The following is a 17,788-nucleotide window of genomic DNA, read 5'->3' as shown; positions in this document are numbered from 1 at the left end:
AAGACTGAGTGCTAAACTCATCCCCAGTGTCCCCTTAAGTGTCCCCAGTAATGTCAGTACAATCCCATAAACACCGTTAGCGCCGCGAACCATTCCCAGACATCTTCGCAAGTGTAGCGTAATATGGCGGCGAAGCACGTGTAGAATACTTGTAGCTAAAAAAGGCTTTGTTTTCTCGATGTGAGCATCGAAACTACCAATAATTCTTGTTCGAATAGCTCTGCTAAAATGGGCATTCAGGGTCTGCAGGACTACATCGAGGCGAACTGCCCTTCTGTGTGTGAAGAAGTTGATTTGAAAGAAGTCCTTCATGGCAAAAAATCCACAAATGCGAATACACCGGTTCTTCTTGTGGACACGAGAAGTTGCTTGAAACATCTTTACGGTCCTAATACAGACTGGGTTTGCGGAGGGCAGTGGAACGAAATGCTCCGTGCGGTGGAGAACTTCACGAGGTCATTCAGACAGCAAAACATCCAAATTGTGATGTATTTTGACGGCGAAGGTGAATCACGGAAACTTCACGAATGGATCAAAAATCAAAACGACAAACGGCAGCTTGCGCGACAGATCCTCAACCATGTCACAAAAATGAACTGCTACCCGGGCAAAAGACTTTATTTTCCGCCACCGGTCGTAAACACGTGTTTGCGTCTCGCGTTTCTCAGTTGTGGTGTTTCTGTTTGTAGCTCGACAGGGGAATTACACAAAGAAATGGCGACTTATTGCAGAGCAGAAGGTTTTGCTGGAGTTATCAGTCATCACGCAGACTTTCTCATTTTCGACGTCCCAAATTATTTTTCCGCCGATCACCTTAAATTTTCCAAGAAAGAGATCACAACAACGAGATTTAAACGCGATGCCATGTTAACTGCGCTACAACTTCACCACGAACAGCTTGGCTTATTTGCCAGCTTGCTAGGGACTGCTTTCATTCCAGAAGAAATCCTGGGATCATTTTACTGGAATCTTTTAGGGCCTGATCACCCTTTGGCAAAAGTGCAGGTTGGTATTTTAAAGCATTTTCAAATGGTCATTTGATAAAAGAACCCAACACCCACCCCCCAAAAAGTAACATGTAAATAACTGAACAATTAAAACATTATGATAAGAGGGTTAGTTTTGTAAAGAATCTGTGGTGCTGCATTAATGAGAGAGTAGGAACGAATTATTTGGTTTAGCAACTAAGTCATTTGGCCACTGTAAATTAGATTTGAGAGGTGACGTTTCGAGTGTTTACCCTTCATCAGAGCAAATCAAGAAATTGTGAGTTGTGTGTGAGTTTGTATGCAGTTGACTCTCTTTATTGCGAACACCCTCAGGACCACAAGTTAGTTTCCTCAATAATGAGAGTCTGTAATCGCTGGAATTTATTTCAGTCAAACGTCTTTAAATTATTTTTGAGTGAATTTAGCTGCTGTCCGTATTATCGGGGTGTCTGTAATAGCAAGGTGTCTGCAAGGTGAGACTTGACTATAGTGGGCAGTGGAACTATGCTATTGGTGTCTGGTTATATTATGAGAAGTGAATGCTGGGGTTAAAGTGTTGACATAAGGTTAGACCAAACTTGACTGAAAAAGTGTTGCTATCATAATGTTTTGTTATCAGACTGGTAAAGCAAATAGTGTGATCATACCTTATTTCTTTAGCATTCTTAAATATTGTATGTCTAATGGTGATGGGGTAATGCTGCAAAGGTAACATGGTATCAACTATTATATTGTGGTGATGATGTTGATGATGATAGTGCATATTTTATGGCAGTGGTGGAAGTGCGCGACTATCATCATCCTAATCGTTGCATACAAGAACAATGATAGATAAAAGGATATGTTACACTTGCATGTTTCATTATGTTGTCTAACACCCAAGTGGATACATGTATTCCCTTGGCATTTCCTTTCTGTTGACAAATCTCGTGATTTTAAGTTTCGAGAACCTTTACTCACAATAATAACAAGAAAATAAAAGACATTGTTCTATGTATTCAGAACTGAATGGTTGTTCTATGCGCAGGGAGTTCAAACAAAGTCAGAGCTTTTCTCCAGCGACAGTTGCTCCTTCACGCTGTAATGGAACCTTGTCATACAGACATCCCCATAACTCAGACTACACCAAACTTGCTCCATAAACTTGCAGGGTTGCCATGGTTAGGTAGAAGTCAGGGGAAACAACTTTTTTGTTTTTCAAGGTCGGGGTAAAGTCAGAGAATTTTACATGAAATGAGGAAACTTCTAAATTCTAACCCAAAGTCAATGAAAAGCCAGGGAATTTGGTTTTTGGCCAGCCACTGGGTTTGCAAGCAAGTTACCTTTTTGCACAGGAACTGATTTCTGTTGCTTCATTGCTGGCTTACTGTATTGCTTTAGGATTTGTCTTTCATGATCAATGAAAATTAGTTTGTGGTCAGTGCATAGTTAGGGAAAAGTCATTGAAGTTTTTTTTTATTCCGCCAAGTGGCAACCCGACTTGAAAATTCATTTTTGATAAAAAAAAAGTGAAATTGAAATTGAAACTTCATATAATGATTCTTTCACTTGCAGGTCAAAGAAAAACATCAGCCAATCTTTCCAGCCAATGACATCATCATCACAAGTGTAATCACGTTTATAAAGAGTTTAGCAGATCCCTCCAATCTTCCCTGGATTGCACGTCAAGTATTCAGGTCTGAAAAGGTCAACTTGGCAGAGATCACCGACAAACTGGGGAAAGCTGTCGAGCATTACTCAGCCCCCTCAACAGAGGAAACTGCACCACAATCTCCAGGCATCGCCCCAGGTAAGTTTTTGTAATCATTGCTATTTTTTAACCCCTTACTGCCATACCAGGACATACTGAGTATGAGTATTTCCTGTTTTTATAGAGTGTTTTCATTCACGTGACTACTGGCCATATTGGTTTACTGAAACAAAAGAAAGTATTTGCATAAAAAAAGAGTTCAATTCCCAGAGGTTTAGTTTGGGACACCAACATGGCCGCCATTTCTTTGTTTTGGGACACCAACATGGCCGTTGTGACATCATGTGAAAACACTCTATAGTGATTGTATTAGTAAGAAGGACAGCATTTTTTGGCAGAACAATTTTAATAATCAGAAGCGATTTGCTTACCCATAAACAAGCAAAAATTATAGTAAAAAGTCGATGTTTCAGTATCATCATGACGCCATTATAATTTGTAAGTTACCCTTGATAATGGCATCATGATGATGCCAAAACGTCGGCTTTTTACTGTAATTTTTATGACAATAATAATTATGTTCTTGCAAGAGGGCTGTCTCGTCTCTTGAGATGAGAGTTGTGTCTCTCGAGATGCTTGGCTTGGCCTTACAAGGTGACATATTGAGACATGTAGAATGAGCTCATAGGATGTGTCTAATGTGCTGTGTGTATGTTTCTTCACAGGCCGCAAACAGAATGAGCATCAGTACCAGAAGATGTGGCAGCATTGGCAACAACATCAGTTTGTACCTAAACCTGCCACGCCACAACAGAAGGGCACTGTAAGTACAATTAATAGATCAGGAAAGTTTTATAAATAACTTTATTGACTTTTGAACTTCAGACTTGAAAAAGAACATGTCCAAGAGATCAAAACTGCACATTGCTACAACAACTTTTTCCTTAACAAGAACAGTCACATTGCTGACTGTGATTACAACTTTGCTGAACTGAGAAGAATACGCCATTTCTGAGTTGCTTTGAACTTCATTGTAAAAGCGAGGTTTTATTATGAAAATTAGTTGTTAGTCAGTTATTTCAAACTTTTGTTGGGAGGAAGGACAGTTGTTTGAGGAGGTGTACACTTAACGATTTACAGTAAGTCACTGCACTGGTCAAGTGGAGCACTTTTGTTCTTGTTTTTTGTTTGTTTGTTTATTTGTTTTTGCAGGATTGTGTAGGACACTGCTCTTTCTTGATTGAATGTGAAATCAAGAAAATTACCTTTTCACAAATGCACGTAAAAAAATGAATAGTTGAGACCTCAATTTGTTACTCGTTGTTCAACTTTTTTCTTTGTTCGTTCATCAAGAATAATGAAGAAAGTAGCAGCGGAAACCAAATCCCAAGCATGACAGATCTACAAGAAGGTTTATCCACACTTCAAATTCAAGATGCACAGGATGCGGGAATCACACACGCCTTACCACTGTCACCCCCAGGGGACCCCCAGACACCACCTCTATTGTCACATCACCCGCTTCCAGTGTCACCTTCACAGATCCTCCCCACCCCACCACCCTCATCTGAATCTTCACCAATGATGACCTTATCTGAAAGAGACGCTAATCACATGACTGATGCTGATACAACAGGTGGGTTAACATTACCTTGGCAGAATATTTTGTTTAAGAAATGTTGAACAGTCTCTGTATTTCTGTAGAGTTGTATAGAAACAAAAATTGAAATATGAGAATAAACTGTAGTGGAAATTTGAACTGTACTGCAGTGTCAAGATTATCCAAACTTTTACAATATTTCTGTGAAATATTAAGATGGCAAGCTCAAGTTTTCTATTAGCTGATTTGCCTCTCACTAACTATAAAGTTGATAGAAACCAAGAGCGAGCCACCTGGTTGTTTTAGCATAAATCATTGACCGTTTAAACACTTGTTCCTTTTTAGGAGAGGAAGAAACCCCAATCAAAGGTGCAGTCCCTGACATTCCTAAACAGGTCCTAGACATCACCTTGTATCGCCTTCAATCAGGGAACATGATAGAAACTGTTTACCAAGTGCTCACAAAGGCTGAGATTACTATTGACATGTCAATAGAAGATGAACACCTTCCAGACCGGCTTCCGTCAGCGCTCCTTTATCGTAAAGTTCGTCAGCGTGTCTATGGAATCCTCTTTGACTTAGCTGCCAAAAAGAAGAAGGACGACAAGTTTGATCCTAGCTCTTTGGCAGTCAAGGAGTGGTGTGTTTATGGCGGAAGGCGTTTAAATGATCCTGATCTTGTTGAACCAGTTGCACTTGACTGGGAAGTTCCTCCAGTTGATAAGCTTTGGTTTAGCAAAGGAGCAGCAGCCGACAGTAACAGGCTCAAGGCATTTTTGTCTTGTATGATGAGCGACACACCCAGCATGACGCAAACCGTCATTGTACCAAAGAGACTTGTGATCCTTTGTTGTATTCTCAGGTAACTTATGAATTTCCTTTGATTATTATAGTATTCTAGTCAGCCTGAAGGTCAATCTTTTACATTTCTTCATTTTTCTGACCATCCTGTTCCCTCCTTTTTACCAAGCACTAATCAGTACAACATCAGTTTATCTGGCACAGCGTATACCAAGTTAATTAAACTCTTTGTTATTTCATCAACCCAGCTAGAATGCTGGATTACAGTGTCTTTGTTTTCACATTTGGGGATGTTACTGAATGCCAGCTTGTAGACAAACCCATAGAAAATGTACCAAGGCTTTATATCTTTATATAATTTTAATTTATGTTGTTGTTGTTGTTTTGTTTTTTTTTTTTGTTTTTTTAAACATGCCTACAGGGTACCCTTTCAGTTGGAGGGATCCCAAAAATTGTGCATAGAATTTCCAGAAATTTTGTCATCCAGTTGATGTCCCCTGTTGAAGTTTCTGCATTTCCATGCAAATAGTGAACACAAAATATAACCCTGTGATGGACTAGCATCCTATCTAGGGAGCAGTAACCGTAATTGTAGTTATTTCATGTTAAGGAAACTGGAGATCAGTGCTAGGCTTGGTTGGGTGGACTACTTGGATCCAAATTATTGCAAAATTCCTTTGGAATACTAAGACTTTTCTTGAAAGTAACATTCTGCTGTTTCATTTTCTATTCCAACAGGTACCTCACAGCACATGGACGCTTGGTGTTAGCACCCCGTGAACTCGATGCTTTCCTCGCTCAAGCCCTTTCCCCTCATCTGACAACAGAGTGCAATGCCTCTAACTTGCGAGAAATCAAACTCAAGCGTGTGGATGCACGTGCCGTCCAGCTTGCTTCCATCTTCATGGGTGGAGTTCAAGCTGCTATTTTTGCAAATGATGCTTGTGCTGTTCCAATTCCATGGGAGTTAGTTTGTCCCTGGAATTATTTTGATGGGAAGTTGTTCCACAGCAAATATATCATGGCAGCGGAGAATGCCTCACTGATAGAACTGTGTGATGGAAAGGTTGGTATACAGTGATGTTTTGAGTTACATTTTGTTGTTACGGACATGACGAAAAAAAATGACTGATGCCAAGCATACTTTTTATATCATTGTTCCTTTTTATCAATTTTTTCAAATCTGTCCGATACAAGTATAATATTTACCACCATTTAGCCTTTTTCTATTTTTCGATATTGTTACCAATATTGTGATGTCATCATCCAAGACTTTCTGTGATGTTGACACCAACACTCCAGAAACACTCTTAATTGTCCCTAAACATTAAACAAAAAATGCAGCCATAGCAACAGTATTTCATCTTGAATTTTTGTGATACTTCCTTCGAGCACACCGCAACAGCACATACGCAAATGGTAAATATTGGTTTTTGGCACTAAAACAGCCTTCAATATTTAAGTGAGTCGTTATGTGAGCGGTATCCAAAGGGATCAAAACAGCCGATATTTCCCACAAGTATTGATATTTTTTAAGGAAACCTCGGTATTGATGATATCAAGTATTTGGTGTCAATATCATCCCATCCTTAGTATTAATAGCCAGAGTATGTGCAGTGAGGATAACACATTTGTTTTACTCTCTCCCAATACCAATTACTTCTTCATCTAGTTTTTTCACCTTTAAGGAAAAAAATGTTGCAGTTTTTATCTATAAAATCACGAATTGACAATGCCGCACTTATGTAGCTCCATATTTTCTATTTATTAATGACAGCCGAAGTAGCCTCTCATATAAGCCTTGTGGTTTCTTGAGGTCTCCTTGCCATTACAGTTGAACCTCGATTATCCGGACCTCGATTATCCGGACTATTCGGTTATCCAGACTTTTTTCTCTGGTCCCAACTTTTTCATGAATATTAATTAGTTGTGATCTTGAAAACTTCAAGTAACAAAAAGCCCATTAATCCTTTCAAAATACTGTTGAAACAGCGTATTATCCTTTGCGCCTTTCAAAATTTACAAGTGCGTCAAGACAAAGAAATATCCTGATGCGTTCAGCGATATCCGATTGGCTCATTGTTTACAGGCTGTGTAGATTTCACAATTATAATGATGTTTTCTTCTCAGTAACCTTTTGTTTACATTTCTATCTCATTAATATTCATATTTTCGATTATCCGGACTCTCGATTATCCGGACTATTTACGGAGGTCCCAACAAGTCCGGATAATCAAGGTTCGACTGTATTGTAAATTGAATGATTTCTTTTGTTTTTAGTAAGGCAAATAAAAATGACAATGATGATGATGGCTTTGCTGTTTTCGTTGTTTCTTGTCGTCAGGGTGGACGTGTGGAGAAGCTTCAGCGTATGAGATGGTGCATCACTGAAGGTCTACAGCCAGAGTTTAGCCCTTCTACAATGCCATCTGCCATGGTACCGCGATTTCCTGGTCAGCACGGCGATGGCTTACTGCCCACTCCTATGCCATTCCCATTCGGCCCAGTACCACCTGCGTACCAGAGCGTCACAGTGCCAAATACTGCCTTCTTCCCAGCAGGAGCCAACATCCCACAGATGCAAACTGCAGGTATGAATGCCAGGCGAGGGCGTGGCCCAAGCAGCAGACAGCCTGTGTCGGGATTAGGGGGGCAGTTGGAGGTGGCTGGAGTACCTATTGCACGGTGGGGTGGCAACAAAGCTGGGCGTGGCTACAGCGAGAGAGATCGTATTGTCGTTGGAGGTCCTACAAGTGTAGAGATGGGGCGGCCAAGTAGGCGGGGGCGCGGATATCCCCCACGTGGTAGGCGCACTGGGAGTGCTGGTGGTCGTAATGTGTCCTGGGCAGTTGATGTTGATAAAGAGTATGACCGAAGCATTGGGTATGTCGATCAACCAGTGAAGCCCAAGAAAAAGTCTACAAACGTCAGCAAAGTGCGAGAAGGTGGTGATGGTGGAAATGACATCCCGTTGATGGCTCGAGGGCGCGGGGATGGAGCCAATGATACAGAAAGCCTTGCTACTGATAGTCTTGGTGGTGGGGCCCCATTACAGGGGGGCATACACCCCCATCCCATCCCTGGACAGATGGCCGTCATCTCCCAGTCTGCACCAATGCAATTCAATGGCCAGCCATACGGCTTACCAACACCAGACATGCCCCAGATGCCTGTGGCGACAAGTCTGGACAAGGCACCTGGTAGTCAAGTCCCAGTAATCTTAGCCAAGCCTGGTGATCTACCAACAGGGTTAGCCCGAGGGCGTGGCATAAGTGTCGGCATGGGAGGCGAGATGCCTCCTTATAATGTACCTGTGGGAATGGTTGATGCCGGTAGCAAGGGGAGAGGTTGGTGGTGGGAGAAACAACAACAGCAACAACAGCCGCCGTCTTGATTTAAACGTCTACTCTGAACTGATCTGTCTCTTATTTGTAGCTTCTCTGATTGGTCGATATCTCAATTTTCCAAAGGTCAATTCTGTTATTTCACATTTAGATAAGAAGATAATGGTCTTAATTAGTTATTGATCCAATTGTTACAGCAGAGTAACAGCCCGAGTGCTGTGTTGTGTACATTACCTTTGAAGTTATATTCAAAATGTTTAAAAAAGCTTCATCATTGTTGGGTTCCAACTTTGTTTTTATTTTCGTCAATGATCATTGAAAAATTTAATTTAAGGTGGTCTTAAAAGAGTTTAACCTGATTATTAAGATCACTAACAGCATTGCAGTTCATTCTTCTACTTTCTAGTAAAACACTATTTTGTTGAAATTTACACTTCTACGATGCCCAGAATAAAAATAGTACAGAATCAAGGGGATTACATGAGCCAGTGTGGCCCAGTTTGCTGAAAAGTTAGTTTAAACACACCAAAAATTAACTTCAGGGTTAATGAAAAAAAATTGCAGAGACAGCTGGAAACACCCAAGTGAGATTTTTTTTTCACATAATTGTATTGACTGGGCCAAATAGGCTGACTGGTCCACCACTTTCTTGCAGATGAGTTTCACTGCAGAGCAAAATGGCCTGGCTGCCATGAAGTCAGTATTTCCCTATCCAGGCATAACAGAGCTTGAACGTATTTGAGCCTGAAACTCAGATAAGTAAATTATTGCCAAATTATCCGATGCTGGGCTGGCTGAAACTCATCTTGGCAACAAATTGGTCCAGTTCATATTCCCTTGATCTTTTCAACCATTTGACATAAAGTGTTGAAAGTTGAAAGAAAGCCATAACCATAGGTAAACAGGTGGTTTTTTTTTGTTGCACTCTTGGATTGTTTAGCTGTTGTTGACATAATGCATGTTTAGAATGTGTGATGTTCTATGTTAAATGCCGAAATTGTAGATAATTAAATTTCAATTTACATTTTAGGCAGAACATTTGTTGCAAGGGTTAAAACTTGTTCTGTTTTGCTGTATTGTCCTAAAGTTTAATATCAAGAAAGATCATTATCAAACAAAAAGTTTCCAAGAATGAAATTGTTGTCTTACGTTTTGATTTAAGCAGTGAAAGTGGATTTTCAAGTTTAGCCTTGTTCTTCTGAAAGGGTTTCACAATTTACACCATAAGGAAGAACTTAGCTTTCATCTTAATGCCAAGACCTAGGATTTTATCGCATTTTTTGACTCCAGACATAAAGAAAGAAAATAAAGAAGCGTTGATTTGAGAGCATTCAAAGAAGTTCAGGGTTTTCATATTTCCAAACTTGAATAAAAGATTATTGATCATTTAAAAGGTAGAGTTACATTTTTAATGAAGTATTGTTTACTTGGTAAATTTACGTGTAAGCTTTTCATAGCTTTCGCAATAAATGCTGTTTTCAGCTTTCTTTCTATGGTAGAATGTTGTATCTTGTTGTGGAAAGCTGGGATGATTCAGACCATTAACACTAATGGTTGGAAACATAGTTTTTGCATTTTCACGGTTTACCCTTCAACTCCTAATATCAGAGAACAAATTCTCCTAGTCAGCCCCCATACTTTTGTTATAAAATTACTGGGGAGAAGTTATTAAAACGTCAAGAAAATTCACCTGGGTGATCATACCCTTAATTCTCATGACCTCAGGGGTTGAATAAGCCTTGATATTACAAGGAGAAATTTGATGGTGTAAGAACTTTACAGGGTTATGAAGGTGTGCTGGCAAATTAGTGGTCATAAGTAAGTTCTCAATTTTGAAGTGGGCAGCTTAAGACCCCTCATCACTCTTCACAGTCACATGTTCTATTGTTTACAGTGAAATAATTGAAAATACTATAATTTCAATAATTATCGAGACTAAAGCCAGCGACACACTTGGCGATTTTATACGCCGGTCGCCGCGATCGGCGAAAATAGCCAAGTGTGCCCAGTGCTGCGATTGCGATTTTCGCCGAATCACCGATATCTGGCATGTCAGCTATCGGCGATTAAATTCGCCAAGTGTGCCCGTTCCCGCGATTTTCTACGTTTACTGCTCCGAATCGCCAGTAAAGCCAACCAATCAGGTTGGGCAATTTTATGACATAACTTTTTGAAACTGCCACATCGCCGCGATTGGCAAAGAAAATCGCCAAGTGTGTCCGCATCAATCGAGCGATTTTCGCTGGCGATCAAATTCGCCGCGATCGGCGTATAAAATCGCCCGGTGTGTCGCCCGCTTTAGAAAACTTGAAAAATGCATTGCTTTGATGTGGGCAACTTGGAACTCAGACTTGGTTATTTGCAGACAACCGAATGAATAAAGTCTCTGGATTTCCTACTCTAGGAAACTACATACTGTAAATTCCAAGTCATCTAAGCTGTGAGCTTATGTTCATTCAAAGCCTGCCCCACCCCAACTTGTTCCCAGGGTCTCTCCTATTGACCTCCCTGTGAACGAGGTTGGCCCAACCCGGCTGTTAGCTATGTATATGCCACACTGAAATTGATTCACACAGACATTATTTGTCCGAATCTCCATAGAAACACTGTAATTCTTATGACATTTGCTCGAGTTGTGTCTATCACGATAGTGAATAACAAATTGGCGTCTTAAGGAAATTGATTTTGATTTAGGAACGTGAGGTTTAACTTGACTCAGTTCATTACGTCATGCGCGTCAGGCAATTAACGTGGGAATGGCGTCTTGACTGAGGAACTTGACTTTGAGTTAGGTACGTGAGGTTTAATCACGCTCAGTGCATCACGTCAATTAAACGTGGGAATGGCGTTTTGAGGAAATTGACTTTGAGTTAGGTACGTGAGGTTTAATCACGCTCAGTGCATCACGTCAATTAAACGTGGGAATGGCATTTTGAGGAAATTGACTTTGAGTTAGGTACGTGAGGTTTAATCACGCTCAGTGCATCACGTCAATTAAACGTGGGAATGGCATTTTGAGGAAATTGACTTTGAGTTAGGTACGTGAGGTTTAATCACGCTCAGTGCATCACGTCAATTAAACGAGGGATTGGCGTCTTAAGGCGGGGGTAAACGTGAATTTGAATGTTATTTTAACACGATTAAAGAGGGGATAAAAGAAAGAAAATGATTTTTGGAATACCAACAGACAGTTGATACCCACGCAAGAGCACCCAGGTTGCTAGTGGACTAACTTGGTTTCCGTCTATTAATTATTAACCACAAATTCTAATTTTAAAACTTCACTTAATCTTCAATATTTCTTATTTCTCTTAATTTTACCAATCCTTCTAGAAAAACTATCTCCTCCCAAATATACCCAAAAATCACCCAAAAATTCACAAGACACCCCACAACACAGATTCACGGGATGATGATAGAGTTTTTGGATTGCTTGAAACGTGAACGAGATATTTTCATTGAACCGATTTTAAGCGGCGTGAAAACGACTTCCAGGTTTACCCCCGCCTTAAGAAATTAAATTGATTTTGAGCGGTTAGGTCTGGATAGTAGCAGACATGTTATAATTTTAAGAAAAGACACAACTTTTTTGATTTTAAAAGACATGTTTAAACAGATAATTGAACTGTTGAAACATGTCTTTTAAAATCAAAAATGTTTATTTCCATAAATTTTTAGTTGGGTACGTGAGGCTTAATTATCAGTACTCGGCGGTTCAACACTTCAGTTAAGGATGGGATTGGCGGGCGTGTTAAGGAAATTGATTTTGAGTTAAGTACTTGAGGTACACTCAGTTAATCGTGGGACTTACAGCGTAGGCAAGGTAGGGCAGTTCATCATAAAAACGTATATCACGTTAAAAAGCAGCTTATCACCTTTACACCATATGTTAAAACCACCCATTTGAGTAAATCAACGTGGAACTTACGACGCGCGCGGGGCCGTGCACGGATTACACCATCAGCTAAGAAGCAGTATCGCTTAAAGTAAAACTTATGGCCTTGAACACCATATGCGGCTAAGAACGGCCTAGTTACATGTAAGTAAATAAACAACTTATCGAGCAGTTTGTTAAACAAATGGTTAAGAGGGTGGGTTTCTAAAGAAACTGTGTTGCTGCGTCGTTGGAGAGTAAAAACGAATGTTTGGTTTGTCAACAGAGTTGATAACTATAGGTAAATTGGCCACCATAAAGAGATTCGAGTGTTGACGTTCGAGCGTTAGCCCTTCGCCAGAGCGAATCGAACCAAATACCAGTTTGTTACACAGCAAGCAGTCGATGATGTCAATACGAGAATCCGTCGAGAATTGCTTGATTTTCGAGTGACGAAGCCGCGAAGCATCAGTAACGACCCGCGCACACGACGGGAACATTAAAGCAAAACACCTAATTTGTCTCCAGTATTTCCAGATCGCTTTGCGGCCTTTTAAAGGCATAATTGGGTAAGCTAATACGGAATGACATGTTCGGATGCATAAGCTGAAAATTTAACTCGATCTTATTCCCCTAATTTACGAACTGTTGTTGGCTAAACGAAAATGCCAGCTGGCATTACTTCGCATTTTAATCGAGATATTTTCGCCTCCGAAAACGAAAGGAATTATTTTTCCAGTGTTGAGAAATTTTGAGCTAACATTTTGAGGAAGAAGACTGTGGATTTTTTTTTTAAACAAAATCCGAATTTCCGAGGCGATTTAAGCGTTCCGAACAGATGTCCACCGCAGTGATGACCTTTGGGTGATCCTGTAACAAGGGCGACATTCTCGATTCTCAATCTTTGAAGAAAAACGTCGACTGCTTCCAGTCTACCGTATTGTTTAAGATAACAGAAAAACAATTTAGTATTGGAAGGAATCTTTTGCTCTCAAGAGGTGAGCTACCCTGCGGGCAGAGGCCCTTCGATCTTCCTAGATAAGCCCGGAAGGAAGATCGAAGGGCCTCTGCTCGCAGGGTAGAGGTGAGCATGCAGATAAATGAGAATTAAGAAACTTAATGATTTTTCTTACAAAATCAAGTGTGGGCTGAAACAAATTAACGAGTGCTTACGCGAAGCCTTTGATAAAAAAAAAACATCCAGATGAAAAAGGAGTAATCCTGCAGTTTTTGAGCCAAAAGTACTTTACACCACTGACCAACCTCGTCTCCAGGCTCTTCGCGATATTCAAAATGAAAACCCTGGAACAATGGTGAAGTATTTTCCGAAGACACGCTTGCTTTTTGCCTTCGCTCCACTTTTTACAGGATCAAATATGGCTATTTCCTTATTTTTTCACCGAAACAGTGTAGCGAAGGCAAAAATGAAGTGTGTCGCGTGACAAAATACTCCACGTTTCGTAGAGTATTTTTGCAGTTTGTTCCAGGGTCTTTTCTGTACCACCATTTTGAATATCGCGAAGAAACTGGAGACGAGGTTGTTCTCTGTCTGTCATACTCTGGTCAGTTTGAAAAAAATAAGTAAATAAATAAATAAATGAAAGGTGTGCCCCATACTTGAAAGTTTATTTATGTAAGGTGGTTCTATCTTTGAGCCTATGAATGAAATCACTAAGTGCCCAGTAATCTTTCTTATGATGCTTTTGAGTGATTATCTTTGAAGGGTTATCAGAAACTGTTAAGGCTCGCAGTTCGCTTGTAGTTGTCTTGATGTGACGACCAAATCAGGCACAGTTAACCAAAACGAACTGGAAAATCACTGTCCTTGTTTCGCATTTGCCGTGAATTCCATACAGGTAGTTACTTCAAGTTACTTTTCAGAAGAAGTTATGAAATGTGACGCGGGTGTATAAAAAAGATATCGTCAGCTGGTTATCGGGCGCAGAAAATAGTACATTACAGTTGGCAAAATAAAGTTCTGTTACGGCCCCGCCACTGAAGAATGCACTGCTATTGTACGTACACGAAAATGGGGAAAAATTGGCGCAACGATAATTTCTTCTTTGCGTTACGCTGCTTTACTGACTTTACCTGGGAAATCCAAAGTCTCGCCCACTGAAAAACTTTGCCTGTCATGCTCATTAGGTAGCTATACTATCGTTGTGAGTTTTAAATAGTGCCCCTTAACTCCACGTTTCCTATACAAGGCAAAAATCGCTCCTGTATCGGCAAGTATACACTATTTAATACAACGACTTCATTCGCTAACACATTAACCGCAGGTAGCTTTTGAGATATTCGAGGCGTGCTCAAAGAAGAAGGGGACATCAAAATATAATAACGAAATATCAGGTAACTCTAGAAGCAATCTGGGGTTAATCATTATGAGTTGGCGTGATCTTTCGATTTTGTGATGTACAGGATAGCGGCGCGGCACGAAATCAAACAGAAAAAACAAAACAAACAAAAAACATGGCTACTTATCTTCAACGCTCGCGATTCAATCCGGGAAACCTCAATGGAGTCATTTTCAGTATTCAAAATTTCAAGAAAGAATTTCTTTAACTCGAGCCAGTTAAATTGGGTTTTCTTACGGTACTTTTACGGAAAGTAGCATGAGTGGTTGAAAAATACTTTGTGGAACAAGGAATATGTTGGCTCAAACTTTTTGCAAAAGTTGGTTTTTCGTTTAATGCATTCCAAATATCTTCTCATCTCGGAAAACAGAATTATTGCGGCATAGATGCAAAGACAGGTGTACATTGAAGTAAGTTTTGATTCTAACAAACACAGTTTTGGATATTAACAGTAAACGAACAAAAATTGAATGCGCTATGTTTTTGTACTACGTTTTTGCGGTTAGGCTGAGTATGCCAGGCCTTGAAATCTCATATATCAAAATGTGTTCATTTATTGAAACTAGCACTCCCAATGCATTTTAATTGAAAGTGAGGCGGTACGTGCCTTAAAGCAATAACTTTAATTAAAATGTTGCTCTCTAAATAAGCGAATTAATTCTGTACAAAAATACAAGCAAACGAATTTTTAAAACAAGGAAGACAGCTTTAACGAACCCATATATATGCCGGGAAACAACAACTTCAATTAAACTCTCAAAGTTATCATAATTAACCAGCAAAATGCAAACAGGACATGAATTTTCATTGGCTACGAAAGCTTGTCAAGGCCGGTGAAAAGTCGGCGTGATAAAGTTGATGACTTGTTTGCATATTGGAGATATCAGTTGACGTCGGAACAAATTTTAAAGTTTTGACGACATATCATCAAAAGCTCATTGGCAACGACAACTTTGTGAACCCGTGTCTTTACGTAAGTGGGAAATCTTCATTATAAAGTCGCAGTGTTGGTGGAAAAAAATCCAGCGAATTCTATTTTAAAACGCGTTGGTGAAGAAGACAGACTACAAGAAAGAAGTGCGCTAACTTAAATAACTTTGCAAGTGGTCTTAAGCGCAAGCTACGAAGATGGCTCTTTTCAACGATACAAACTGCACTATTTCTTCTGTTTGCGGCCCTAGTCGATCGCCAAGACCTCAAGTCACCCCAAGCGTTTCTGAACTAAAGGCTTTAACCGCGATAAACTCAATAGCTGGCTTCATCGGAATAATTGGCAATGTTTTGGTGTGTTTCGTAGTGATGAAATTTCGCTTCTTAGGTCGTCCGAAAGCAGAGCTCTTCATTGCAAGTTTGGCAGTGGCAGATTTGTTGGTGTGCGTCATGGCACAACCGATGTATGTTATGTATTTACACGGCGTTCTTCCAACCCGTCTGAACTTGATCAGGAAATCAATAACTTGGATTTCAACTTTGGTTTCTGTTAGCCATCTACTTTCGATTTCCATCGAGCGGTTCTTATCCTTGTATTTTCTTCATCGCTTCAGTCTTTTCATCCCAGACCATATAATCTGGACAGCTATTGTTCTAACGTGGCTGATAGCTATTGGCTTCGGAGCACCCGCCGCGGTTTTTCGACAAGCTCGTATTGTTTCGCAGTACTTCGTAATTGCAATAGTACTTGTGATTCCAATCCTGTATACTGGGACATTCTACATAGTGCATTTGCAACGAAAACGCATCAAAGAACAGCTTCCCGCAAAGCCGCTCTCTACGTCGCAGAAAAACTTTACAAGCGAGCGCAAGATTGTGTATATGATAGCGGTTGTTGTTGGTGTTTTTTATCTGTGTTTTACGCCGCTAATTGTCCTGCCGTTTTTCTTCAGCATTCGTGTATCGCCTGCAGTTCGTGTGAATGCACTGCGTGCGTTTCCCTGGGTAAACACGCTAGCGTTCTGCAATAGTGGACTCAATCCTTATGTTTACTATTGGCGGAGCTGGAGATTTCGGCTTTCGCTTGAAGCAATCCTTCGACGACTCTTTGAAAAGAAGTGAGCCCCTAAAAACTGAAAAAATACAGAGCAATGTTTATTTTAATTTGAAGAGACAGACAAGGAATGAACGCTAAACAAGCAAAACTACTTGAATATTAAAATGGAATTAAAGTTTTCAGACAGACTTCAATATTAAAAACATATATTAGAAAAACTGTTTGTTTTGTGTCTATGTGTTATTTATATTTTCTAAAAGTGCATTGAAAAACGTCGTCGGATATAAGACAGGAAACCTTTAAAATCCCGGTTATTTTTTTTATCAGTATAGCGCGGTCTTGATAGAACTAATGGTGTAATTTACATGACGTACTGTGTGTTTTCCGCAGTCACAGAATTAAGGCCGTTTCAAACCTTAATATTAGTTTACCTTATCAGTGCCATGTATTTAATATTTACGGCACATGATGCAAAACCCGGACGTGACTGTAATTTGCTCAATAACGATTTCCAAGCTTTTATGTTTCCTTTCCAGAATGTTAGTTTATTTTTAAGCTATTTCGATTTCGATTTAATTAACTAATATTAGTTTACTTCAGTAATACCAACTTTTGGACAGTACGTTTTTGCCGAATGTCATTTATGATTTCTTGAATCGAATTGATACGTTTTAGGCTCAGTTATATTTTATTTCTTACGAATAAAAATAAAGATAAGAATTGAAGGCGGAAACAAAGGCTTATTTTAACTTTACGTACAAAGGAAACAACGAAAAGCGATTGCGATCGATTGTGATATCATGTCCTTTTGTAAGCTACACATTTGTTTATTAAAACTTAGCCCAAAAATAAATAAACAGATTACAAGATTACAACACAAGATTCCTTTTTGCCAAACAGTAACAGTAAAATTAGTTTTGATGTTAATCTATCCAAAAATATGATTCGTTAAAATTCTCGTCGTTAAAGTCATGTCTTATGTATTTTTGTCCAATTCGTGCGGTTTTTGAAGCAAATTTCATTCATTTGAATTTTTAATTACTCTCTCGAGTTTGATTGAGTGAACAAACATTTTTCAGATAAAGGTAAGATAAAAGTAAGAGCATAAGTATCAGAATAAAAACAATAATAAAAAATATACAGAGA

The 17,788-nt window shown here is 39.6% G+C and overlaps 2 protein-coding genes across 2 annotated transcripts; both read left to right on the top strand.

The window, feature by feature from the left end:
* Positions 1 to 96: 96 nt before the first annotated feature.
* On the top strand, positions 97 to 9,915 carry LOC146485858 (constitutive coactivator of PPAR-gamma-like protein 1 homolog). The gene is made up of 7 exons (XM_085102837.1): positions 97 to 1,005; positions 2,544 to 2,778; positions 3,405 to 3,502; positions 4,033 to 4,315; positions 4,625 to 5,141; positions 5,819 to 6,146; positions 7,425 to 9,915. Exons 1-7 carry the CDS (start codon positions 229 to 231, stop codon positions 8,472 to 8,474), a joined length of 3,288 nt encoding a protein of 1,095 aa, XP_084958963.1. The 5' UTR covers positions 97 to 228; the 3' UTR covers positions 8,475 to 9,915.
* A 5,256-nt stretch (positions 9,916 to 15,171) lies between these two features.
* LOC146485857 (melanocortin receptor 4-like) lies at positions 15,172 to 17,037 on the top strand. Its single transcript, XM_085102759.1, has one exon. The coding sequence runs from the start codon at positions 15,784 to 15,786 to the stop codon at positions 16,705 to 16,707; it is 924 nt and encodes a 307-aa protein (XP_084958885.1). The 5' UTR covers positions 15,172 to 15,783; the 3' UTR covers positions 16,708 to 17,037.
* Positions 17,038 to 17,788: the final 751 nt, after the last annotated feature.

This window comes from Pavona decussata, unplaced genomic scaffold (genome assembly GCF_977016875.1).
Source record: "Pavona decussata unplaced genomic scaffold, jaPavDecu1.1 SCAFFOLD_24, whole genome shotgun sequence".
Taxonomy (NCBI): Eukaryota; Metazoa; Cnidaria; class Anthozoa; order Scleractinia; family Agariciidae; genus Pavona; species Pavona decussata.
Note: the sequence above shows the minus strand (reverse complement) of the source record. Positions and strands in the feature narration are given on the sequence as shown.